Here is a 27,051-nt window from a genome sequence, read left to right as displayed (position 1 = left end):
GGTCTCTACTGTCCTATATGAGATGTCCAATTTTTAACATAAACTATAAGACATGTAAAAAGGCAAGAAACACCAGACTTCCAACAAACAAGGCAGTCATCAGAATCTGATGTAGATGTGAAACAGGTGTTGGAATTATATAACAGGAAGTTTAAAAGAACTACAATTAATATGCTGAAGGCTCTAGTGGACAATCTGAACAGCATGCAGACTCCTATGAGTAGCAATTTTATCGGAGAAATGGAAACTATAGGAGCCAAATGGAAATGTTAGAAATAAAAAACACAGAGATGAGGAATGCCTCTGATGGTCTCCTCAGTAGAAAGATTCTTTCCTTGACACAGCCAAGGAAGGAATCAATGAACCTGAAGATAGGGTAATAGAAATTACCCAAACTGAAACATGAAGTAAAGAAGTCAAAGCAAAAACAAAAGCCGAGCACCCCAAAGTTGTAAGATAGTAACAAATGCTCTCATACAGGTAATTGGAACCCCTGAAGAGAGAGAGAGAGAATGGTGGGGCATAAGGAATATATATATATTTAATGGCCAAGAATTTCTCCCCCAATTAATTACAGATGCCAAACCTCAGGTCCAGGAAGTTCAGAGAACACTGAATAGGATAAATACTGGAAAAGAGCACTTCGTTAGCATAATTCACCAGGTTAATAGACTGAAGAATAAAATGCAGAAAAAGCACCTGGCAAAATTCAGACTCCATTTCATGATCAGAACTTCCAGCAAACTAAGAATTGAAAAGAACTCCCTGGACCTCATATGAAATACCTGTACTTAGAATTGTACTTGATGATAATAGACTGAGTGCTTTTCACCAAAGATCTGGAACAAGGATGTTGCCTCTCTCAACTTTGTACCAAAACCTATCCTATAGCTAGTGTGATAAGGTAAGGAACAGGTTAAAGGTACACAGATTGGAAAGGAAGAAATAAAACTGTCTCTAGTTTTAGATGTTATGTTTGTCTACTCAGAAAGTACAAAAAAGTTACACAAACCCTCCTAGGACTAAAAAGTGAGTTCAGCAGGGTCTCAGGATACGAGGTCAGTATACAAAAGTCAATTGTATTTTTATACAGTAGCAATGAACAATTAGAATAATTAGACTTTTTAAATTTGAAACTGAAAGTATCATTTACAGTACATTAGAAATGTATTATATAAAAATGAAATTATATGAAAATGTATTATGAGAGTGAAATCTTTAGGTATAAATCTAATAAAGTATGTGCAGAATCTATAGGTTGAAAACCACAAGACATTGATAAATAAGCTTAAATGAGCAATAGAAGGCTCAATATTGTTAAGGTATCAGTTTTTTTTTTTTTGCAGTTGATCTATAGATTCAATATAATCCAAATTAAAATCCCAGCTAGCTCTTTTTGTAGAGATCTAGAAAGTGATTCTGAAATTTGTTTTAAGATGCAATAAGAAAGTATAAGCAAAAGAATTATGAAAAAAAATCATATTATTAATACCTAGTTTTAAGACTTACTGTAAAACAGTATGTTATTAGGGAAGGACAGACACATAGGTCATTGGAACAGAATAGAGAGGCTAAAAATAGACCTAACAAGAATAGTCAACTAAATTTTTTTTCACCATGGTGCAAAGGCAGTTCAACAAAGAACAGGTAGTCTTTTCAACGAATAGTGCTGGAACGATTGACTATGCAAGAAAATGAACCTCCACATATATCTCACAGTGAATTCAGAGATTAACTTAAAATAGATCATAGACTGAAATATAAAATGAAACACTATAAAATTCCTAGGGGAAAATCTGTGTAACTTTGAATTTGGCATGGAGTTTCAGATATAGTACCAAGAGCATGATCCATAAAAGAAAAAATGTTAAATTGGACTTCATAAAAATTCAGATCTTTTGCCCTGCAAGAGACAGCATTAAGAGAATGAAAAGACAAGCCACGCACTAGGCAAAATATTTGTAAATCATGTATCTGATAATGGTTTTGTATCCAGAATAAAGAACTCTCGAAACTCAACAGTAAGTAAACAACCAACAAATTTAAAAATGGGCAAAATATCTGAACAGTTTGTTCATCAGAGAAGACATATAGATGGCATATAAACATTTGATAAAATGTTCAACATCATTATTTAGGAAATACTACTTAAAGCCACAATGAAATAGCACTCTACACCTGTTATTAGACTGCCTAAAATTAAAAAAAAAATTTAAGTTACAAGAGCTGTGAGAATGTGGAACTACTGGAATTCTCATTCATTGCTGATGGGAATGCAGAAATGATACAGCCACCTTGAAAATGTTTGACAGTTTCTTATAAAACTACATATACATTGAGTATGTGACCTCTCTCCTAGATACTTACCCCAATAGATTTTTAAAAAATTATATTTATACAAAAGTCAGTTTGTGAATGTTTACAGCAGTTTTTCATAAATACCCTAAGCTAGAAACATCCTGTAACAGGTAAACACATAAACCAACTGTGGTAATACCCATGCAGTGGAATATGTGCATGCGTGCTAAGTTGCTTCAGTCATGTCCAACTCCGTGTGACTCTATAGACTGTAGCCTACCAGGCTCCTTTGTCCATGGGATTCTCCAGGTGAGAATACTGGAGTGGGCTGCCATACCTGCCTCCATGGAATCTTCCCCACCCAGGAATTGAACCCATGTCTCTTACATCTGCTGCACTGGCAGGCAAGTTCTGTACCACTAGCACCACCCGGAAGCCCATACAATGGAATACTACTCAGCAATGGAAAAGCATACACCACTGACACATGCAGTAACTTAAATGAACCTTAGAAGTGTTATGCTGAGCCGGATAAAAAAGTGTACATGTTATTCGATTCCATGTGTATGACAGTTTCTTCGAAATGCAAAATTATAGGAATGGAAAACAGAGCAGTTATTTCCATGGATTGGAGTGGGGGAAGAGTTAACTAGAAAGGGACAGCACAGGGCAATTTGGGGGATGATGGAACTGTTCCATGGCGGATACACAACTCTACTTATTTATCAATACCTGAAGAATTGTACGCAGAAGTTATCTTTACTGCATGTGGATTTTAAATCAACCAGGAACTAAGGATGTGTGCAGACTGTGACAACAGATCTAGCTGCATTACAAGTGAGTGACACAGCTACACTGTAGGAGGTGGGCGAAAACACGTCAGTGGAGACTGTAAGAGTAAAGACAAAAGAACTGTACATAAGCATTGTATTCTAGTTGGTTTTTTTTTTCCCTTGTAGGTGTTATAGGCTAGCAATTCTGAAGCTGCTTTACGTGTGTGTGTGTGTATATATATATGTGTGTATATATACACTTTACACATACACTAAAGTTGAACAAATAATGAGACTCAGAGATTGAGTCATAGGGGAAATGGTGGAACTAACCCTGTGGGTGTTGGATTGGAGTCAGAGCTATCAGTATGAATCAGTATGAATGCATGCTTGTAAGTATACATGTGTACACAGGTTGATAGAGGACCAAGTATGGCTGCATGTGTATGCGTAGGTTAGTAGACTTCATACATTTCGTTGCTCTGTTCACTGAGAGGATCTAGAAGGAGTGACATCCCAGTAGCCATGAACAACCTACCATCCAGATTTTGGTATCTAAATACCACCCTCCAATAAAAGGGACCAGGGCATAACAATAGTATTGGATTATAGCCCAGAGAGTATATATCCACAAGCCCCTACTGATCTGAACAAATAAATAGGGGAGAAGGAACAACTCTTCTGGACAGAATTCCAAGTAATAAATGTGGAAGGAATAAGAGAAACAAATCACCATTAGAACATCATGGTAGTAATTGCTCCAGAGAAGATGCACCAGAGAATGTTAAAGTTAACAGACAAACAGGGAAAAAAAAATATTTAGCTCAAAATGTCTCCCCAGATAATTACTGATTATAAAGGAAAAATAGTAACTTCATAATGGGGAGATCTGACAGACGCCACCTTAACTAAATCATCATCAGTGATAAGGTATTGGTGCTTTGTACCTCCGGGTGTGATGCACTGAGAATGGCCCATCACCTCTGTGGTTGTCAACCTCAAGATCCATAAAGAAAAGTGAAGTCGCTCAGTTGTGTCTGACTCTTTGAGACCCCATGGACTGTAGCCTACCAGGCTCTTCCCTCCATGGGATTCTCCAGGCAAGAGTCCTGGAGTGGGTTGCCATTATGAGGAAACAGGACAAACCCACTACGAATACCTGACAAATACCTGACCAGGACTTTTCGAAAGTAACGAGGTCATAAAAGACGAGGCAAGACCAAGGAGTTATTACAGGTTGGAGGAGTACAAGAAGGCAAAATAGGTCAATGCAGCATGAATCCTGGACCCAAGTAAGAATCAGTGAAACAACTACAGATATTTGCGTCCCATCAGCAGTTCAGCTGGTAGTATCATCCCAGTGTTAATTTCTTAGTTCCCATAATTGTAAGTCTAAAAGTACTCACAAACATAGAAAACAAACTTAAGGTTACAAAAGGGGGCGGGGAGGGACAAATTAGTATGGGATTAACAGATATAAACTATTGCATATAAAATAGATAAGTAACAAGAATTTACTGTATAAGCAGTAAATCCCTGTGTATCTTGTAATAACCTATAATGGAATATAAGCTGCAGGAAAAACCCCACCTGAATCACTAATGCTGTATACCCAAAACTGGCACAACATTGTGAATCAACTGTACTTCTATAAAATAAACAAAAGTACTTCAAAATAAAAAGGCCTTTTTTGTGTGCAACACATACAAAGGAAAAATAGTAAGTCTTCTGTGGTGAATGGTTGAAAGTGACTGGTTTAGATGAAGGAACATCCAGAGCAGAATGGGCCTACATGTGTTAATAAGCCGCACTTTCATTTTAGAGCTGGTCAGTGAGCAGTCACCAGGCTTCCCAGGTGGCACTAGTGGTAAAGAACCCACCTGCCAATGCAGGAGATGCCAGAGAGATGTGGGTTCAAGGACTTGCCCTGGTGGCTCAGACGGTAGAGAATCTGCCCGCAATGTGGGAGACCTGGGTTCGACCCCTGGGTCGGGTAGATCCCTGGGAGAAGGGAATGGCACCCCACTCCAGTATTCTTGCCTGGAGCATCCCATGGACAGAGGAGCCTGGTGGGCTACAGTCCATCGGGTCGCACAGAGTCAGACACGACTGACTTAGCATGGCACGGCAGTGAGAGGTCAGGGGACTCGGCCAAGGACATGCTGCTGGCCGCCATCTGGACAGGACTAGGACTGGGGTTTTCTGGCTCCACTTGTGCCACTTTTTCCATCCCCTTCCCTGTCTCTTCTCGGGGGAGGAGTTTCCTGAAACTTTTGATATTATGGTTTCTGCTTTGCATGTGTTCTATGAAGTAGATTTCATAGTCCTGGTTAGACATCTTGTTGAGTCATATATCACCCGTGTTCCCTGTTGTGGGTGTCTGTTTGAATCATGTCTGCCCTCCAGGTGATGGCTTATGTATTTGTCTTACTCTTTTCAGCAGAAACTGGAGACAAGCAAAAGGCCTCCATCTGGAACCTCCACTACCTCCAAAAGCACCTCCCCTACCCTTACGCCTTCTCCTTCTCCCAAGGGGCACGCGGCCGAGTCCTCCGTGTCCTCTTCCTCATCCCACCGGCAGTCCAAGGGCAGCGGGGGCTCCAGCAGTGGCACCATCACTGATGAGGGTGAGCCCCTGAAAGGTCCTGAAACCCACCCTTCCCTCTGTGGTAACCTGGCAGGTGCCCTTTATTGCTATAGCTATCCTGGGTCAGGCGTTTTTTAGTTTTTTTAGTCAAAAATATCTTTCCCTTCCCTGATTGTACCTTGCATTTTTGCTTTCACTGAGCTCATGTGCCTAAAAGGTATACAGTGGTTTCTGAATGTAGGTTGGTTTTGTCTACATACACAGATGTACACCTGGTATGTACACCTGTAAAGCTGCCTTTCCACCACCCATTATGTACCTTTCCCTGAACCTTGTACAAATCAGAATTCTGTCAGTTGCAAGGGATGAAATCTCCATTCAAACTGATTTAAGCAAAAACAAAACCAAAACACTGATCATCTGTGGGCTCATAATGGAAGTATCCAGGGTGTGCTTCAAGCGTGTCTAAATCCATGTGCCTTGGAATGTTTCACTCCATCTTTCAGGTAGGCTCTCTTCAAGCGGTGGCAGGGATACCTCCTGTAGCTTCATGCTTCTTCTTCCTACTAACCTAGACACCCCAGTAGAAAGTGTGCTACTTCTTAGCAGCTCTGGCAAAACCACGGGTAAAGATCATTGTCCTGTCTTGGCTATATTGATAATGACTTGGGTTGCTTGCCCATCCTCGACTATCTCTGTGTCCCCAAGGGCAGAGTGTGTCTGCCTTTGGAGCCTGGGTCGGTTAGGGTCAGATTGTGTGGATTGGGAGCGGGAGGGAAGTAGCTCCTTAAAGGAAAAATGGAAGTGGATGGAGGGCAAGTAAAAGCAGGAACCTGCGTGAGTGGGGGTGATGAGGAAAGGGAGATGGATCAGACAGCAGGGAGGGAGTTGGAGGCACTGAAGTGAGGTCCCAGGTGTGAAGACGTAAATGATAAAGGAGAGAAGAAGCTCATCCTTTTAAAAACTGCCCTCTGGTGGCTCCTGGGAGGAGGGGTGGGAGAGGAGGGAAAGGAGCTTTGATGAGAGCTAGGGACCAGGCAGGTGCAATCAGAGTACGAATCAGACAGGCAAGGAGATCTCACTGTGTGTGTGGTTTGCAGGCATCTCACTGCAGCTGCTGGGAGGGAGTGCAGAGGAGATTCTGCCCAGCAAGTGATAAGTTGAAATCAACTGCACAGCCTATGGTCTGTCCTGCGTTGATAAATGTACACTACCGCTGGCATCCTCTTTATTTGGGACTGCTTTTATTGTTTTGTGCTATCTAGCGCGATCATTTATGAAAGCTTCAGAGGCTGGCTAGCAACCCCATTCCTCCCTGTGTCTTCTTTATATATATACATATAATGATCTTTTTCTTTTGCCACACCATATGGCTTGTGGGATCTTAATTCCCCAACCAAGGATTGAATCGGGTCCTCTGCAGTGAAAGCGTGGAGTCCTAACCACTAGACCACCAGAGAATTTCTGTGTGGCATCTTAAGTTCCCCGCCCATGAACTCTCCTGCCTCAGAAGGCCTCAGGAATCTAAACTCCTAGTGGTTCAGTTTGGGATTTGTGCCCCACATTTTCCCCCAAAAGAGTTGAGACAGTGGATATCTGATTGCCCTGTTTGTGCCCACTCTTCTCCCCTCTTATTCATTATTGGAAAAAACATTTGCAAAGCCTTGTTGGGATAAAAAACAGAGGAAGACTTGAGAGCACATTTTTTTTTAAGATTACCTTCTCTGGCTTAGAAAGCCTACTTTTGCTTCCTGGGGTTTCTGGGTCCCGAGGCAGCAAGACCCTTGTCCTGAAGGCATTAGATTATCACAGACCAGAGCCTGAAGTCCATCACTAAAGAGCCATTCTTGATGATATTTTTGTGGAAAACCTAAAGTCTCGGTGAAGGGTCACTTGCGAGCCTTTGCCCTGCTCACTCTGTGTCCCTCTGTTCACTCCTCCTGAAGGAAATGGTGAAGTGGCGACAGTGTCATGTAAGCTTCACACTCATTCCGTGAAGGTGCCTGGGGCAGCCCTGGGAGCTGTAACCTGTGCTGGTGTCCTGATCATTCATCAGGTTGGGGATTCAGATACATTCTGCATAACAACATTAAATGATTATAACACAAGGTGGGATTAAATCTGTGTTACCAGCAAGGCATGGAGCATCATCGTGGGTTTCACTGAAGAGGACACTCAGGCTGGGCTGCAGGGACTGAGCAGACAGTGTGCAGTTGGGCCAGAGCTGATTGTTAAATTTATAGGAAACATCTGCTGCTGCTGCTGCTAAGTCGCTTCAGTCGTGTCCGACTCTGTGCGACCCCATAGACGGCAGCTCACCAGGCTCCCCCATCCCTGGGATTCTCCAGGCAAGAATACTGGAGTGGATTGCCATTTCCTTCTCCAATGCATGCATGCATGCTAAGTCGCTTCAGTCATGTCTGACTCTGTGTGACCCTATGGACAGCAGCCCACCAGGCTCCTCTGTCCACGGGATTCTCTAGGCAAGAGTACTGGAGTGGGTTGCCATTTCCTTCTCCAAGGAAACATATGAACTGGCAATTAAACACAGCTGTTAAAAGTCAAGTTACAACAACAACAACAAAAATATGTGTTAAAAAAATAGACAAGTCAAATTACATGAACTTATAATTAAGCTGATTATGCTACATGTTAAGGTATGTGGCATTTAAATCAAAATATATTATTTTCTTATCTTTTACTGCATTCTAATATCTGTGTTCTTGAAGTTCTTTATGTCTCTTTTTTCTTCATGGTGGGAATACTGAGTACTGATGTGTTACTTCTGTGTGTCTTTCCCAGTTCCATTTCCAGGAACATGACATTGGCAGGTTGAAGTCAGCCATGGTGATGTATTTACACCATGGAAATCAGCAAATACCCACCAGGACTTGAGTTAATGTTTTATTGATCATCTGGATATCATCTAGACAATGTTAATTTTGCAGGTTCAACTTTAAAGTGTCATGTCTATAGCTGTTCTAGCACTGAAAATTGAGAAAATAGTCTAAATAGTCTTTCAGGATTTGAAAACCTTTATCTGAAGTTCCAACATTCGTCTTCATTGTTTCATTTCATCTCACATTTTCACCTAAACAGAAGCATCAGCAAGCCTTCATGTCGGAACTATACTCATTCCCTCTGGCTACAAGAATGATGCAAAAATCAGTGAAGACATTCAGTGAAATGCCTGATATCCAATGAAGGCATTGGCTATATGGAGTTTATAATATAGAGTATCATGTAATTTATTATCATATATAAATTGTGCACATACATCCTTACATGAGTAAAATCTGCTGTAAAGTTATGTATCTACATATATGTATACATTCCCCCTCCCAGAAAGCCAGCACACAAATGTAAAGAGAGACTCATGGAGGGAACAGCATTATAGGCGTCCTGAATCTATAATGGATTATGTGTGGGCTGGGACTCATTTCATCTCATAACACCACTGCTCATTAGCAGCTCTTCTGTGAAGCTTTTCTGGTCCCCTGGGTGGTCAGCTGTCCTCTCTGTCCCCTTAGTCACGCCCTTCACCATGTGCTCACCACCTGTGGGAGGGGTGGCAGAGTGGAATGTGGCACAGGCCTGGTAGCTAAACCACTGGGTTTGAATCCCCAGTGTGCTGTGGTCTAGCGGTGTGATGTCACCCAAGATATGGTGCCAGCTTTCTGTGACTTCCTCATCTGTAGTGGGAGCAGTAATAGGGTCTGCCACGTGGGGTTGTTAAGAGCAAATGGGTATGGAGGGTGCCTGATGGTGAGCACGGGGCATCATCCGTCACCCTCCTCAGTATATCTTCCCAGTCACACCGAGTTCCTTTACCACAGGGACCTGTCTGTACTTGCATTCCCAGCATGTAGTGGGCACAGTAGCCATTGCCGGATGATGAATGAGTGGACCTCTGACCACCTGACCTCCAGTCCACTCTTCTGTAAGCTGCACCCACTGCCCCAGGACCTTTGCACTTGCTGTTCTTGCTGCCTGGATGCTGCTGGTGCTCTTCGCCTTGGTATCTGCACAGCTCGCTCCTTCGTTTACTGCTGAAACGTCAGCTCCTGAGAGACCTTCCCTGACCACCATCTATAAAACAGCATTCTCGCCTCCCCTGTCAGCCCCTCCCACCCTGCTCTGTTTCTCCTTACCGCCTTGTCAGCTTGCCTGTGTTCTGTTTTGGTCCCTGTTGAGTCCCCAGTGCCTAGTCTGGTAAACCCCTTTTGAATGTGTGAATGGATGTTTCTCCAAACCCCCCAGATGCTGGTCTTGTCTCCTTCCCTGTCTCTCTCCCTGTTCTGATAACTTGATACCCCAGATCTTCTGTTTTCCCCTGGTCTGTGTCCATCTGGCTCTCCTGTTCCACTCAGACCCGCCTTTTCTTCAGGAAGCCCACAGTCTCCAAATGCTTATACCAAACCTTGACTCTGAAGCCCGCCTGCCTATTCTCTCCAGGTCTTTCTCTGTCTAGCTGAGGGGTGCTAGTCTTAGTGTTTATTCCAAGGGTAGCTAACAGCAGTTGAGAAATCATAATTTAAAATTGTTCTGGGATAGAGTGCAGGGTTTTAGGCCCAGAAGCTAGAACTCTAAGAACGTGGTGGTTGCAGCCATTGGAGAGTCAGCCTAGCCATGAAGACCCCCATCTTCTGTCTTCACAGCCTGATCTGGGGTTTGGGGAATGCTGGGAGCCTGCCCTGAGGGGAGAGTGTGACCAGCATGTGGCTTGAGACCCACCTGCAGCTGCACCCCAGGAGTGCAGTGTAGATCTGCTTTCTGTGTCGGGGCTTCTTGTAGAATTTCATTTGAAATAAGATTACCACGACTTTATGAAAGTTTGAAGATCACTCTTGAGGCAATTTTACCAAATTGTAAAATGTCTTATTTTACATTCTTTCCCTCTTGAAGATGAACTGACTGGAATCCTTAAGAAACTATCACTTGAGAAATATCAGCCCATTTTTGAGGAGCAAGAGGTAAGAATACTCTTTTTGAGTGTCCATTTAAATCGTAGCATAAAACAGTTGTCTAAATATGTAGGTTGTCATTCTTTAAGCCTGGATTGATCTTTTTCGTTGAGATGGCTGAAGAAATAGAATTTGTGTTCAGCACATTTGGTTCATTCATAACAGTGAAATCCTGGGGACTTTCTGGCTTGTGTTATAATAAAATTTTGTAATTTTGAGCTCTGCTCTCTGTAGTAAAGTTTGTGTCTGTTCTGGTCTCTTTTAGTTGAAGGGGATTACCTAGCCAGTTTTTAGGTTTAAAGTAAGTAAAAAGCAAATTCTAATGAGTCTGTGTTACGTATCTGGACATAAAGAGTCTGTATTAGTCTAAAAGAGTTCCTATTTGCTCTCACTCAAAATCCTAAAAGCACTTACAATCACATTTTAAAAAATTACTGTTCTGCAGTTTGGCAGTTTCTCAAAATGTTGAAGAGAATTACCATATGACCCAGTAATGCCACTCCTAGGTAGGTATATGCCCACAATAATCGAAAGCATACATTTGCACAGTGTTCACAGCAACACTATTCATAATAGCCAAAAGGCAGAAATAGCCCAAATGCCCATCAATTGATGAATGAGTAAATAAAATGTGTTATCACTCTACCTTGGAATGTAGCTTGGCCATTAAAAAGAAAGAAGTACTGATACACTCTACAAAACAGATGAGCCTTGAAGACACTGTGCTGAGAGAAAGCAGTCAGTCACAAAAGGCCACATATGGTATGACTCCATTTATATGCAATGTCCAGAATAGGCAACTCTGTAGAGACAGAAAGTAGATTAGTGGTTGCCAGGGAATGTGGGGAGGAGAGAATGGGAGTGATTGCTAATGAATATGGGTTTTCTTTTTTGGGGTGATGAAAATGCTCTAAAATTAAGTGTGGTGACGATCGCACAACTCTGTACTAAAAAATCATTGAGTTTTACACTTTAAATGGGTGAATTGTATGGTAAGTGAATTACATCTCAATAAGATGTTAAAATTTTTACTGTCAGCGAAATAAAACTCCTCAGTGGGCCCATTAGCTACCAGGGTACAGTCACTGGCTTAGAACATTCTAGTGCCCAGTTTAGTGCACGACAACGGTCACAGTTAATGTAGCACGAGAATCCCTCCTTGTCTCCAGCAAGCTTCAGACCCAGTTAAGGAGTCTGTGTTTCGGTTCAAGAAGAAGTCAGGAGTGCCACGACTTTCTTCCTTTTTTTTGCTTTTCTGCCCTATCCAGTCTGTCCTTCCTGCCTTCTCGATGCCGTAAACTTCAGTGGCAATTTTTCTCGTTGTCAAAAAAATCTTTCCTGTTTGCAGATGGCTGGCTGCTTTTATTTCATGTGTTCCGTGCTTTCTGAGGAGCTGGCCACGGGGACCCACACGCAGGCTGGATGTGGGGTCTCTGCCTCAGGTCTGGGATGGTGGGGGGAGGGGAGTGGCCAGTAGGATCAGGGGGCAGGTGTTTTCCATCAAAACCATGTCACCTGTTCCTTCAGCCTGTCAGTGTCTTGTGATCTGAAAAGCCCCTGAGAGATGCAGGGAGCTTATCGTTATCACAGGGGCCCTCTCTGCATCTCAGAGAGAGCATGGTGTTGGGTGCGGGAGCAGACCCTTCCCCACTGATGCAAACTTGGTTCAAGATTTTTTTTTTTAATCCAGGAAAGTAAAATGAAAATTGAAAGAAAGGGATTCTCTTGGAGCTGAGGCCCCGGCAGGGATGCCAGAAATGTTAGAATTTCTCCAGTAAAAACCAGGGATCGAACAGCTTTGAGATGCCCATTTTCTGATCCTTTCTCTGCCTCAGTTCTTCACAGTCTTTCTTGCCTTTATTGCTTCTGCTTGTTTCTTTTCTCACTCTGTCTTTCCACAGCCTGCATCTCTCTTGTCCTTGGGGGGGTAAACATGGTAAGTACCGCCATATACTCATATTTTCTGTACAGTATCCTATACTGTTTGAAGTGCAGCAACATTGCAATGAACTTTCTATCAGCAGGACTTGGCTTTCTACCACTCTGGTCACCCAGATTACTGTCTCAGACTTCCCTTACTTATTTTGTTTTCAGAGTCTTTCTAGAATGCACTTCTAAAAATTCCAGGGTGAGAGCTGAGGACAGTTTATTTTTAATGATATTTTCAAATAAACATTCAGCATAAAGCCGGGAATTGAGAAGTAGTAAATCATCATTAATTCACTACTAATAAGCACTAATAGCTCATAATCATGATAGTCCGGTTGTGGTTGGGAAAAAAGAGGTGTGGCACTGAGCAGATGGTAGCAAATCCCCCTCTCTCCCCCCAGGTGGATATGGAAGCATTCCTCACACTCACCGACGGCGACTTGAAGGAGCTGGGTATTAAGACAGATGGATCCAGGCAGCAGATTTTGGCAGCAATTTCTGAACTGAATGCAGGCAAGGTATTGTTCCCAATCTTTTTTTTTTTTGTTTCGAACAGCTGACAGCTTCACTAGGATCCTTGGCCCTGGTGTTCCAAGGACCTTCGTGGTCTGATTTGGTCTCCCGCACATGCCTGGTGGAGGCTGGCCCCGCTCACACACTTCTCAAGGCCAGTGGGTCACTACCTTCCAGTATGTCTATTCCTTTTCCAAGGCCTCTCTTCTCATAAGGTGGTTTCTCTTTAGATCCAGCTTAAATATTCCCTCCAATCATCTCAACCCACAGAGCTGGGTTTTGCCCTCTGGAGCACAGTGTTAGTTGATGAAGACAGGCCCCCAGGTCAGGCTGACCCAGCTCCTCCACTTGCAGTGACCCTGGGCAAGTCGCACCCCTCTCTGAGCCTAGCTTTCTGGTCTGGAGGGTGGGGGTGATGGGCTGACTGCCAGGACTGAGATGCTCAGCAGAGCACCTGGCACACAGAGATCTGCCAGTCACTATTGTTATTGTTGGCATCCTGCACTTTTGTCATTAGCTTTAAAGCTAAAGATTAGCAGTGCCCCCCACCCACCCACCCAAAGGCACATATGCAGAAAGCAAGCAAAACACAGAAGCGAGGCACCGGTCACTCTGCGGCTGTACAGTTGCTCTTGGGCTGTTCACATTCCTTTGCCTTCTGCCTTTCCTTCTACTGTGGGCTGGATTTTTTTGTCTCTTATTCCATAGCAGCTGACTGAAAAACCCGAACAAAGTTTTTGGCCAAACCAATATTGGCCAAAATATTGCTTGCTTACATGATGCTTCTTCACATGTTGCCTTACAGCTCCTCACTCGTTGGGCAATAATGGGATGTTACCATTATAAATAGTGTCAGAGTGGACTTGTCTGCCTGTATGCTTTTTCTTCTGTTGTCTTGTTCCTCAGGCTGTGTGCCACAACATGAGGTTATGTCAGAGACTGTGACTGTTGTATGGTTCTGTCTATATGTTGCTGGGTAGGCACAGAAATACTGATCAGACCTGAAGTGACAGTGGCAAGTGAATATCCATGTAGCATTTTGTCGCTCACAGATCACTTCACATACATTTCCTTAGTTAATTTGGGCGGCCGGTACCCGCCCACTTCCCTTGTTCAGCCCACGAGCAGAATTGGGGATGGGGAGGGCAGATCTGTATGGAGGCAGCTTCTCCAACCAGCCCTGCCACCCTTCCCCAACCTGCTCCTAGCCCACTCAGGTTGGGAGCTGGTTTTATTGCCATTGTTGTCATCGCTGTTTTGCTTGTCTGTAGGCTGTGGGGTGTGTTTCCCTGCTAGCTCAGTGGTAAAGAATCTGCCTGCCAATGCAGGAGATGCAGATTCAATCCTTGGGTCAGAAAGATTCCCCTGGAGAAAGAAATGGCAACCCACGCCAGTATTCTTGCCTGGGAAATCCCATGGACAGAGCAGCCTGGCTGGCTACAGTCCGTGGGGTCACAAAGAGTCAGACACGACTTAAGAGACTAGCCAGCAACATCAAGGCTGTGAAGTGAGCCTTCCAAATGTTGTGGTTGGCATTGCTACCCATGCATGTGAGCCTGAGCATTTTTCTGCAGGTCTTTGCTGTGTGTTCTTTCTGCTTTGTAAGGTCCCTTCCTTGATTCTGTTCACCTGTCCCGGACACTCACTGCCTCACTTTACAGAGAGGGAAGCAGAGGCTCCGAGAGGCACTGTGAGTCCTGACTCCCAGACCAGCACCATTTCTGCTCTTCCCTTAGACATGAAGGGCAGGAGGTGGGCAGGTCTTGGCTGCTGGGAAGGGTTCATCCAGGGAACAGAAACCTTAGGGTGGCTTACTGTGGGTGGATCACCCGAAGCCAGCACCAAAGTCTTTGGACCATTGATTTATTCATGAAAAAATTGTCCTTTGACTCTCTGCCATGTCCCAGGTACTGTGTGAGTGCTGAGCACGGAGAATCACTCTGAGCCCAGCACTGCTCTGAGCACATCATTTTTAGTCATTCATGTCACCCTCACGGAAGGCCCCTGAGGTTGGTTCCAGTTTACAGACGTGGGAACTAAGGCACAGAGAGGTCAGAGAACTTGCCCGTAATCACCCAGTCAGTAAGTGGCAGAGCCAGGATTAGAACCCAGTGTCTGTGTCCTGACCCGTGTGCTGTCCTGCCTTGATGTAATCCACCAGCACAGGAGAGGCGAACTGTGCTGGGAGAGCTCCCGGTGAGAGGGTGGGGCCTGGAAGACATCCCCGAGGAAGGGCAGGAGGGCCGCCATCTGAAGGAAGATGAGAACCACCTGGCACAGGGGTAAAAGAAGGGTACCGGCAGAGGGAAGCGCATGTGCACAGGTGCTGCGCTGACGTGTGTGGTGTATTTAAAGAACTAACGGGCCTTCCCTGGTGGTCCCTACGGCTCCAGGCTTTCACTACAGGAGGCACGGGTTCAATCCCTAAGGGAACTAAGATCCCACATGCTGTGCAGTGTGGCCAAAAGTTTTTAAAAATTAATTAACGAAAAGAACTAAAGAAGTGGCTGAATCATGGAGAGCAAGGAGCCTGGTGTGAGAGGAGGCCAGAGGGGACAGATTAGGGCTCCCAGTGTGGTCGAGGGTAACCCAGGCAAGTACACAGAGGCTTGTGTGAGAGGACAAGGTGAGTGACGGTGAGGAGGCTCTAGCTCAGGAGTTAGGACCCTTCCTTCTTCAGGCCTGCAAGGGCCAGACGTGTGAGCCAAGGAGAGGATGGAGGTGAGGGAAGAAAGCCTGGACCAGTCAAAAAGGAAGGACAAAAGAGGTTCTAGATGGAGGGGCAGTAAGGATCTTAGAGGGCGTGGAAAGACCGGAGCTGGGTGTCACTGGAGCAGGGTCTGAGTCTTGGTAGATGATAACTGCCAGCATTTCTGAAACCTCCCCTCTGCTGTCTGTGGCATGGCCTCTTTGGTCCAGAATCACAAAAAGAATACACACTGGGTTAGTTTGCAAATCTTAGGCAACTTAATAGTCATCGTCAGAGTGGATGATATGACGTCTTGAGCCCCACTCCAAAGGAGGGTATTTTTCTTAAAGTCTGTACAGACTAGGACATTTTTTATAGTTTTCTCTCAAATCCATTGGCCTCCCCCTTCTCCTTGTTTACTAAACAGGGTCCCATCAAGAGAAGCAGAGTAACAGCTGTTGGTGATTGTCATAGTTCAGGCTGCAAAACAAAGTACCTTAGATGGGGTGGCTTATAAATTGAAGTTTAATTCTCACAGTATGGAGACTGGGGGTCCAAGATCAGGGTGCCAGAGTGGTGGAGTTTGGTGAGGCTCCTCTTCCAAGTTGCACGTTGCCACCTTCTCAATTCCTCATGTGGCCCAAAATAGAAGCAAAATCTCTCTTTCTCTCTTCTCGTAAGGACATGGATGGCATCACGGGAGCCCCACCCTTATAACCTCACCTAATCCTAATCATCTTCCAAAGGCCCCACCGCCTAACACCACCATCACTTGAGGGGTTAGGGTTTCAACACAGGACACAAACATTTAACCCATAACAAAGATCTTCCTTGGGGCCCTCAGCTGAACACCTCCCAGCTGAAAGATCCCAGGTGCTTCCAACATGCCAAGACATCCATGTCCTCCCCACAGGCACCACCCTGCAAAGTCAAGCTATCCCCCATGGAGATCGGTGCAAAGGGAAGGGGCTGATCTGAACCGATTGCTGTATAGTAGCCCTGTTATTGGAAGGTCAGCTGTGCCAGGCAGAATGCTGTGGAAATGAGGACCATGTGCATCAACTGTATCTGAGAGCAAAGATGTGATTGGGAGAAGCTGAATGTCACAAAAGCAAGTGTATCTTCCCTACTCTAGGTCACCATTGCAAGTCTGTGCTGCTTCTTAGAAAGAGCAAAGTATTTCTCAGACTGAGTGTGGCTTCTAAGAGCTCTTTTGATGCCTGGGGCCGCTTCTCTTCTGGGCTGGACCCGCCTGACCCTGACTCCTGTCTCTTTGATTGCTCCAGGGCATGAGCTTCTCCTAACATTCATCCTTTTACTTCTGAAACCCAACCTTGGCCAAGAGAGTACCCACTGTGGTTCAAATGCTCTATATGTATCTGAGAACTCAGGACATGTGGGAGAGGATAAGCCCAGCTCTCCTTGCCCCCTTGCCCCCATGTCTTTCTAGCTGCAGTCCACAACACACTGGGGGCTTGTGGAATCAATTTTTTAGTAGTTCATGAGCAGCATTTTAACAAGGGAAATAGAATAGGGTAGAAAATATCAACATTCTCTGCAGGTAAGAAGACTAAAGCTTGTTTCAGTTGCATCAATTTACATGGGTTGTGATGTAAAATGTATTTCTTACATAATCAAAAAAGTTTGAATATTTTAGCCAAAAAAAAATTGTTTTAATGAATATTCACCCAAAACCTGGCTCAGCCATATGAATATTAGCAAAGCAGTGTGTCCCCTCAGCCTGCAAACCATTTGACTTTCTGATGAACCCACCTCAGCATTCGAGTTATGAATAAGCAGAGTCTGCTTATTAGTGTGTTAGTTTCAAACAGGTTTATATATTGGAGAAGTTTAACCAGAAATGATAGCCTGAGTTTCACCTTTAGTTGGTCCTAAGCCATTGCTTCTTTCCATTCCTATTTTTTTGTGATTATCAAAGCTGTGTATATTCATTGTACTAAATGTATGCAGTACCAGAAAGGGGAAAAAAAACTTACAAAGGAATCACAATCTAGCCACCCAAAGGCCAACGCTGTTGGTATTTGGGAAGATCACTCTGCAGTGTTTTGTGCTGAGTATTTTTCTTTATGTGGCTGAGATAAATTTAAATCTATAATTTTATATTCTACTTACTGCATTTAATGTTAAATATATGCAGTTACCCATGTCATTAAGAACTCTTTTTTAATATAATAAGTTTGTTAGGATGTACTAAAATTATTTTTCTTTAATCCCTACTTGTTGGATACGTAGATATCCAAACTTTTATAAATAGTGCTGCAGTGGGCAACTTCGTGTATGAGCCTTTCTAATTATCTCCTCAGAATAGATATCTAAAAAAAAAGAAAAACTGAAATTTATGGAGTCAAATAGTCTAAATCGAGGTATATAGTACTTCATCCTGAAATACCTTCCAGAAGGAGCTAGTAAACATCTGCCCCAGCTGTGGATATAAGTTCCAGAGGCACCCTTGCCAGCACTGGGTGCTATCCATTTGCTTTTTAATTTTTATTAATTTGATAGGCCAATAAGTATGCCTTGTGTTAATTTGCATTTCTTTAACTACTAGATAGACTGAACACGTTTTTTTTCTACTTTTAATGGCCATTTGCTTTTTTCTTTTGAGAATTATCTGGATGGTCCTTTGAAGCCTGGGGTTTTTAAAGGGCAATTATCATTATCATCTTCAATCAGCTGTGGATGCAGGGAGCGATTATGGTTTTCATCATCTACGGCTCACTCCTGAGGTTAGGAGCGCGCTGGAACCCTGTCTCACCCTGACCTCATTTCTCAAGCAATTAAGGCTGAGGTGGTCTAATAATAACATGGCTGTCATCCCCTCTTTTTATTTTTTAGCCCTCTGCAGTCTGCACAGTGTCACCCCCGTTCATTATCTCAGGTTGAGCCACATCACAGCACCAGCATGCAATGCCTTCCCCCTGTTAGAGATGTAGAAACTCAGCAGCATGGGGTCACGCCTGGGACAGAGTGAATGGTGGAGTAGGGATTCGGGGTCCTCTGACCCTACCTCTGATGTTCTGACCTTTGCCCCATAGCCTTTGGGTGTGTGTTGATGGAATCCTGAAGGCACTTTTCCAGGTGTCTGGGATGGATTGTGTGAAGGGAGACTCTTCTGCCCTTCCTGGTGTCCAGGAGCCTCATCAGCAGTAGAGGTCCCTGCTTGGGGATCTGGAAAGGGCAGTCCATGAAATGAAAGAAGAGGAAGGTTAAAGTCTAGTCATGTTTGGTAGAGGTTTTTTCCGCCCCCCCCTACTCTTGGCAGGGAATAGATTTCCAGAGATTATTCACTTTTTATTTGCTTTATTTTTTTAAAAATGTATTGAAGGATACTTGCTTTACAATATTGTGCTGGTTTCTGCCATACATCATCATGAATCAGCCACAGGCACACATATGTCCCCTCCCTCTTGAACCTCCCTCCCATCTCCCACCCCATCCCACCCCTCTAGGTTGTCACAGAACACTGGGTTGAGCTCCCTGTGTCACACAGCAAACTCCCACTGGCTGTCTATTTTACTTTAGAGTTTGACCACATGTATTTGTTGGTTTAAAAAAAAATTTTTTTTAATTTACACTGCTGCCCGCTGAGGTCAGGACATGCCAGCCTCCTGCTACCCACCCACAGCCCAATGTCAGCAGCACCCTTTGAGTTACAATTATCATCTTCATTTTATAGAAAGTAAGTCACAGAGAGATGAAGTACCTAGTTCCAGGTAACCCAGCTTGTAAATGGGGAGAGGTTGGGATTTGAACCCAGGCTGTTTGATTCCAGTCTCTGTTATTAATCTCTGTGTATCACTGCCTCTCAGTTATATATTCAGTAAAGATGTTCTTTGGATTTAAAGAAATGTCCACATCCCCCCTCTTTACCCATCTTAAAATGTGTGTGTAAAGGGTGGCAACTAGGAGGGGAGTCTGCAAGGATGGGGTGAGAAGTGAATCACTATGGAGACGGACCTGTCATCTTTTGGACAAGGGGTAGTCAAGGCAGTTCAGATCTGAGTCTGTATCAGAAAGTTCGGCTCCTGGAAAATTCCCTGGAAATGTGATGGCTAGAAATATGCACAGAGCAGGGCAGGGTAGGAGATGTCCGTTCTGGGCCAAATGACCCAGGATAAGTCATGCCTGCTATCTGGGTTCTGCTGCCAATCCTCCTCTGGGAGATTGGACCTCTGCATCTTGGGGGGCTCTCCAGCCCTGGCATGCTGTGTTTCTGGGTGCTGACTCAGAATGTTTTTATTAAACCCAGTGCTCTTTCAATTAGGTAATTTGTTTTCTCCAAGACGCCCATGGGTTTTTCAAGTATGAGTTAAATGTTAACAGCACTATGTCAACTGAATTAATGGTTAAAAGATTTAACAAGACTTTCTCTGTCTGTTTTCAATTTCCTCCACAGGGACGCGAGAGACAGATTTTACAGGAAACCATTCACAATTTCCACTCTTCCTTCGAGAGTAGCGCCAGCAACACCAGGGCTCCTGGAAACAATCCCTGCACGTGACCCTCCTCCTTGTGGTCAGCAGCGTGAGCTTTCTGAATCTCAGTATCCTCTTCACATGGCCGATGCTCCCGCCACCATCAGACCTTCCCCATTCCCTGAAACACACTATGCCTTGGCACACCACTGTGCCTTAGTCCCGAAACACCCATTTCCCCCTCCCTGCTGGAGTAGTTGGTGATGCTTGTTGCTGTAACAAAAGTCCGACATGGTAGAGACTTATTCTCCCATGAAGTCCAATGTGGCTGCTTCTGCTTGGCAGAAGCACATGGTGATTCAGGGACCCTGCTCTTTTCATCTGTGGCTCTGCCGTTCCTGGGAGCTTCCGAGTCTTTGTTTCTGGCTGGCAGAGGGGAAAGAGATGGTGAAGAAGGCATATAGCCATTTCTTAGCTGTCTTGCTCTTAACTGCTCACGTTCCACTGGTTCCTCCATCTTATGTCCCATCGGCCACTCATAGTCATGTGGCCCCACCTGGATGCAGAGGAGACTGGGAAGTGTAGTCGTTGTTCCAGTAGTGGCCTCATAATACAGAACTCTGTACTTAGATGGGGAAACACATATTTTGGGGCAAGATTAGCCACTCTTCCATATTTCCCTTAGACCTTCTAACATATCCCTAATGGTTCCTAATGTCGCCTATCAAATGAAGCCTTTCTCCGCTCCCTTACACAGAACTCACTCCTCCAGCCACTGGGGCCCCTCACCGTTCTGTGTGATGACTCTGCTTTAGCACGTCTCTGCACCTGCTGTAGGCAACACACAACAGCTGTTCAGGATGTGTATGTTGAATGCATTTTTCTTTCTTGCAGAGGCAGCCTTTTATATAGGAAAAAGGGGGAGGCCCAAGGTGTCACCTTGAGGGATCTCTTTTCCTTCCGGACCTTCAGTCTCCTTGTCTGTGGTCAGGCAACACAATGCTCTGATATTCCATGCTGCTCACCCTGTAACACTGTAGGGCTTTTCCACTTTGAGCGGGAGCAGAAGACTCTTATATATTCCATTGTAGAAGGACTTAGGTGCTCACACTTTCTAGGCGAATTTGGAATTTTTCCTCAGGTCACATTCCTCAGGAGGGAGTCAGCTCGTGTAGTTTTCTACTGTGTCATATTCTGGGAAAGGGACTTTGACTTTTAGGTCCAACAGGTTTCTGAAATGTTTTCAAGCATGTAATTCATTCAACCAACACTTGCTGCATTTCTGCCATGTGCTGGGGGTGCTGAGATGAGTCAGATCCCAGTCCCCACCCTTGAGGACCCTGATAGTAAGAGAAGATGTGAATGGATGGTCCTGTCCTGAGGGGGAGCACGGACAAGTGGACAGAGCGTGTGCTCTGGACTCAGGCTCAGCGTTCTGGTCCAGCCCGGCGGCTAGCCAGCTGTGTGGCCAGGTCAGGTAACTTGGCTTCTCTGTTGGTGCTTAGAGCCAGCGTGCGTCAAGTACCTGATCTGTGGGACATGCACAGTGGATGGGAGCCTTTGCAGAGTTGTCACCTTTACTGTGATCTCTGCTTGGCTGCATACTGGTCTCCTTAGGAGGTACAGCTTCTCATCTCCCCCTCTCCTGGCCATGAGCGCCCCTTCCCCCTCTGCTGGCTGCTAGAGGCAGTCATGACCGTGCTTCCTGGAGTCTCATTGTATTCTCCCTCGCGTCCGTCGATCCAGCAGGTGCTATTCCTCCTTCATCCTCCCACCTGTAGAAGCCACCTTCCCACATAACTGGAGAAAGAGGTTTTGTTTTAGACATCACTGACAGACGCCTTTATAAATGTTCCTCGCGTCCCAACCTTCTCTAAGGAGACACAATCATTGAGCACCTATTTTGTGCGGCTGCTGGACTCCAATGTCATCTCTCCTCACCACCAGCCTGGGGGCTGGCATGGTTTAACCTCATCCTGCATGCTGGGGACACAGACACAGAGGAGTGGAGCTGCAGGCCAGTTCCCCAGCCGGGAAGGAGCGGAGCTGGCTGAGACCTGGGTCTAGTGGGCTTCTGAGGCCATGCTTTTGCTGATTCTCATAGACTCCTGGGGCTAGAGGCACCAGGGATTCTCGTGGTTTTAACGTATTCATATCTTTAGAGCCTATCAGTATGTGTAGGGTTGTTTGTCCCTAAAATACACATGGACCCCTGAGTTAGGTGCTGTGAGGTTTTGGGTCCGTTCTTTGCTGGTCTCCTGCCCTTTTCGTCACTCCTGTATTTGCACAGCTGTCACTTGGGTAAGTTTGATAGAATCTGTGTGACATGCAGGAGTCATGCTGGGGGTCAGCTTTCCACAAATGCACACCTCCAAGATCTCATCTAGTGACCCCAGGCAGATAGTCTGCTCATTCTCATTTGGCAGATGGGAAAACAGGCTCACAGCAGCTGCTTCCTTCATCTTTTTCACTGGACTCAGTGGTTCTGAGTCTTTTTCTCCCAGGAAGTTTGTGGGCTGGTTGGTGAGAGATCCTTGGCACCCTTTCTGGACCATGGTCACCCACTTCCTGGTGGCCCTATGAGGTGATCCATCAGCATTCCTCAAAGTACGTTCCTTGAAACCCTACTTCCATAAAATGTTAACAGGTTTTTTAATAAAAAATAAAGGGAGAGGGAATGTATATGTGCCAGTGGGGGTGAGGCTCTGTGGTTAATAGGTTAGGCAGATACTGGGTCAAAACCCAGTCACATAATTTTTGCTATATACACCTCAGAATCCTTAGAACTCCACACATGGGGGAGTAGCTCAGTCATGTCCAAGTCTTTGCCACCCAGGCTGCAGCACACCAGTCTTCCCTGTCCTTCACCATCTCCTGGAGTTTGCTCAAACTCATGGCCGTTGAGTCGATATGACTGGTAGCATTTCCCACATGTTTGATCACAGAATGCTGCTTCACAGCACTCTTACCAGACGGGTTCCCTGAACACTGTCAGGGAAACCCTCCTGTGACTGGGTAGCAGCAGTCATGAGGCCTCACAGCAGCTGGGGGTGGGCCCAGGGGCACTCAAGGCCCTCAGCTGGGTCAGGGTCTTTGGTAAACTGCCTCTTCCCAGCAGCTCTCTGCTTGGCAGTGGGACATCATGGTGAGGGCATCCTCTGATGGAGAGGATCTGAGCAGGATCCTGCTCAGAGGGCTCTGCATCCACGGTGTCTCCTGCAGGGTCAGATCATCATTTCCCAGTGCTGGTACAGTGTGCTATCTGGCAAGTGCTGCGTGTCTGAGCCCTGTCCCCAGTGGCCAGGAGAAGGCTCCCACCTCCTTGCTTCAGCACTAGACCATTACATGGAGGCTGCAAGTTTTGCAAGAAGACATTTACTTTTTCATTCACCGTACATTTACTGAGCATTTACCCTGTGCCATCCTCTCCTTGTGCTTTGGATTCAGAGATGAAAAAAACTCACCTCTGCTCTTAGAATCCACAGTAGCATAGAAGAGACAAGCACATAAGTGCCTACAAGCAATCATAATAAAGGTGTGTGCTTTATAAAGGTGAGGACATCGTGGGTGACAGCTCAGGTCGGCATGGATGTGCCCTGTTCGAAAGACTGGGTCCAAAAGGGTGAGTCAGCACAGCTGGCAGGTGGGGAAGAGAAAGTGCTCCCCAGTTGGGGGGACAGTGTGTGAAGGCAGGCAGTGTATGACATTTATGGGTTAAACATTGGGGTATATTGCTGCTGCTGCTGATAAATCACTTCAGTCATGTCCGACTCTGCGACCCCATAGACGGCAGCCCACCAGGCTCCTCCGTCCATGGGATTTTCCAGGCAAGAGTTCTGGAGTGGGGTGCCATTGCCTTCTCCCTGGGGTATGTTAGATATCTGTTATTCCAATTTTTGGTTCTTTTCTTTGAACGCATAGCACCGATATAGCCAGTCCTAGCACTGGGTTCTGGCTCAGCCTCATCTTAATGGGTTCTGTGTTTCTTCCCCTCCTTGAGCCTCGGTTTCCCTTTTGGTTCCCAGGGGGGAGTGTTCTGAGGGTCAGATGAAGGTGAAGACCCTTTTCACACTATGTGGAGCTCTGCAGATGGGAGAAATCTCCATGATGGTTGCCTATTTGAAATCTTCTGTTAATCCCTCTGCCTACTCCTGCTTGCCCTGATGTAGTCGGGCTGGGTGGGTGGGGCCAGAAGCAGCAGCCTCCAGCCAGAGCTAGCCACAGCTTGGGTGGCTCTGCTGGCATTGGAGCCCTGAAGCGGTGAGGGTTGGAGGTGGATCCCCACCCTCCAGCTGTGGCCAACTCTGGTGTTTATGTCACTGGGATTCCCACCAAGGTGGACAGAAAGCATCAGGAAGGCCTTCCAGCCTGATTGCAGCAGCTGATCCAGGGCAAAAAGGAAGCAGGAAACCCCTCCAGTTTGTTCTTGCCTCAGAGCTGCCTATGGACACTGCCCAGCAGGCCAGACCCGGGCTAGACAGTTGTGGACATCTACACTGACCTTCCAAGAAAGCACATCTCGAGGGCTTGGAACCCTTCCTAGGAAGATTCTGCAGCCCAGACTGAAGGTGTTGTAAAGCACCACCTGTACTTTTTTCAGGCAAGGTAATCAGACAACAGATTCTATTCAGCATATAAAGACACCTGATTCTTTCCCTGTTGAAGTCAGTACCAAATTCGGCAGGACCAGCCAGGGACTGAATCTCCTCCCTAGGGGAGATGGGTGGTAAGTCCCCTTTTCAGCTTCCTCCCTAAGGCAGGGACCACCCAGGGCCCGTCCTCAGGGTCCTTCCTGCCCAGTAGGTTCAGCCAACTGCCTTCCGTGTAAGGTCCCTCCCAGTTCCCATTGGAACTGCCTCTGTGGGGCTCATGGACACAGGGCATGGCCTTCCTCTTTTGGGAGACCTTGTCCCACTGTCCAGGTGGCAGGGACAGGGTTTGACCTCAGCAGAGCCCCTGGATCCTCTGATAAGAGACCAAAATGCTGTTTTGTTTCAGCCCTGCTGTGTGTTCCCGTGTTCCTTACCATTAAACATTTCTTTCTGTTATTGTTCTTTCATACAGGGACTTGATTCTTTGAAGTATTTTTTGTTTGCCAAATGTATATTAAATAATGTCTTCTCACTTTGATTTTGCTCATAGAAGGTATAAAATGCTGCTCAGATTTCTTCCAGTGAGAACTTTTACGGAGCAAGTGCCTATGGTGTGCTGGGCACTTCTGTAGCCTCACCTTCATGATAATCTCATGAGTCTGCCTTAAAATCCCTTTTCCACCAATTTGGTGAGCGTGGCACACATATTAACTTCACCAAGGTCGCCCTGTAACGGGGGAAGGTTGATTTGAATGCAGACCTCAGCTCTGAATTCTCCCCATGCTATCTTGCTGACTTTCCACACAGAAATGTTGAACTGGGATAAGCCAAGCCAACCACAAAACAAAACTTTGTTAGTCTTTATAGCTTGTTCACAACTTTTTCTGTGTGTGTAGGAGGAGAGGTGTTTATGAAATACTATAATACTATACACACACACACACACACACCCATACAGCTTGGAGATTCTCTTTGTTTCTGCTAAGAATCTTCACAAATTGGGGGACTCCCTTATCTCTACCTCTTCTGCTCTCAGTGTCTCATGTTGCCTGTGTTCAGCCCTATAGAGCATTTGGGAGACAGAAAGTAGCATAGGTCCCAGTCCCAAAACAAGTGAAAGGAGGCCAATGTCTGTGAGACCCCCAGAGTGGGGAGCAAAGACTGGGGAGACTGGGAGTAGGACCAACTCTCCATGAGGGAGAACATTTCAGGGACCAGGGCTACCTAGAAAGGAGAGCATCCCCCAGATGGGCCCCCAGAGGCTGCTCAAGCCCAAGGCAGCTGGAGAGGGAAACTCAGACTTTGGATGCAGATTGGACCAGGCAAGTGTTTGCCAAACGACCCAATGGTGGAGGTGATAGGAAGAGAAGTACAAGGCAAAGAGTATGAGGTTGGCCTTATTCCTGACGCAAGTCCCTATTACTTTGGTGGGGGTGGTGGTAATGGTAGTTTTAGTTTTAGAGGTGTGTGAAATCCAAAATCTGAGAAACATTGTTCTAGCTCACTTTTGAGTTCCAGCCTCCTGAGTCTGTGAAAATCTGTAAAAAGAAGGGGAAGTGGTTCCTCAATAAATATCAAACTTCCGTATGACCCAGAAACTCTACTCCTTCCCCAAAGAATTGAAAATAGATAGTCGAGCAAAAACTTGTATGCATATATTCACAGCAGCACAATTCACAATAGCCACAAGGTAGAAATAACCCAAATGGCCATCAGTGGATGAATGGATATACAAAAGTGGGATTAGCCACACAGTGCAGTATTGTTCAGCCATAGAAGTAATGATCCACACCACAACATGGATGAAATTTGAAAAAAGCCAAGAAAAGAAGAAGCCAGACACAAAAGACCACATAGTATGTGATTCCCATTTATATGAAATGTATAGAATTGGTCAATCCATAGAGATTTGGATTGGGAAGCTGAGATTTGGGGACTGAGGGAATGGGGGCCACTGCTTAATGTGTAGGCAGTTTCGTTTTGGGGTCAGGATAAAGCCCTGGAACTAGATAATGGTGATGGGTGTATCAGATATACAACATTGTGGGTGTGCTTAGTGCCACTGAACTGTACACTTTAAAAACTGTTAAAATAGTAAAATTTTATGTATTTTTTGCTGTAAAAGGAAGAAAAGGAGAGCTCATGACCTGGCTGGTCCTCCACCCTTCCGTCAGTGTTCACCTTCTCGCCCTTGCTCTTCAGTGTGAAGGATGGTAACCACCGTAAGGTCTTGCTCTCTCCCCTCTGCCCCCTGCCCCCCTCCACCTATG

General features: G+C 45.3%; 1 protein-coding gene across 3 annotated transcripts in view; it reads left to right on the top strand.

Annotated features, from left to right (window-relative positions):
• ANKS6 (ankyrin repeat and sterile alpha motif domain containing 6) overlaps positions 1–25,248 on the top strand; it is a 53,922-nt gene extending 28,674 nt beyond the window's left edge. Inside the window, exons 12-15 of one of the 3 annotated variants that reach the window (XR_015169953.1) lie at positions 5,512–5,698; positions 10,564–10,631; positions 12,953–13,069; positions 20,171–20,652. Coding sequence is in view for 2 of the 3 variants with exons in the window: in XM_086416053.1 (XP_086272179.1) it covers positions 5,512–5,698; positions 10,564–10,631; positions 12,953–13,069; positions 20,171–20,275 (477 nt within the window). In the remaining variant the exon portion in view is untranslated. Of the gene's footprint in view, positions 1–5,511; positions 5,699–10,563; positions 10,632–12,952; positions 13,070–20,170 lie in introns of all 3 variants that reach the window. The other 2 variants (XM_086416053.1, XM_086416054.1) reach the window with 2 other exon arrangements.
• The last annotated feature ends 1,803 nt before the right edge of the window (positions 25,249–27,051 follow it).

Source organism: Bos grunniens, chromosome 8 (genome assembly GCF_055505025.1).
Source record: "Bos grunniens cultivar Pamir isolate PY7600 chromosome 8, Bosgru_T2T1.0, whole genome shotgun sequence".
Lineage (NCBI taxonomy): Eukaryota > Metazoa > Chordata > Mammalia > Artiodactyla > Bovidae > Bos > Bos grunniens.
Note: the sequence above shows the minus strand (reverse complement) of the source record. Positions and strands in the feature narration are given on the sequence as shown.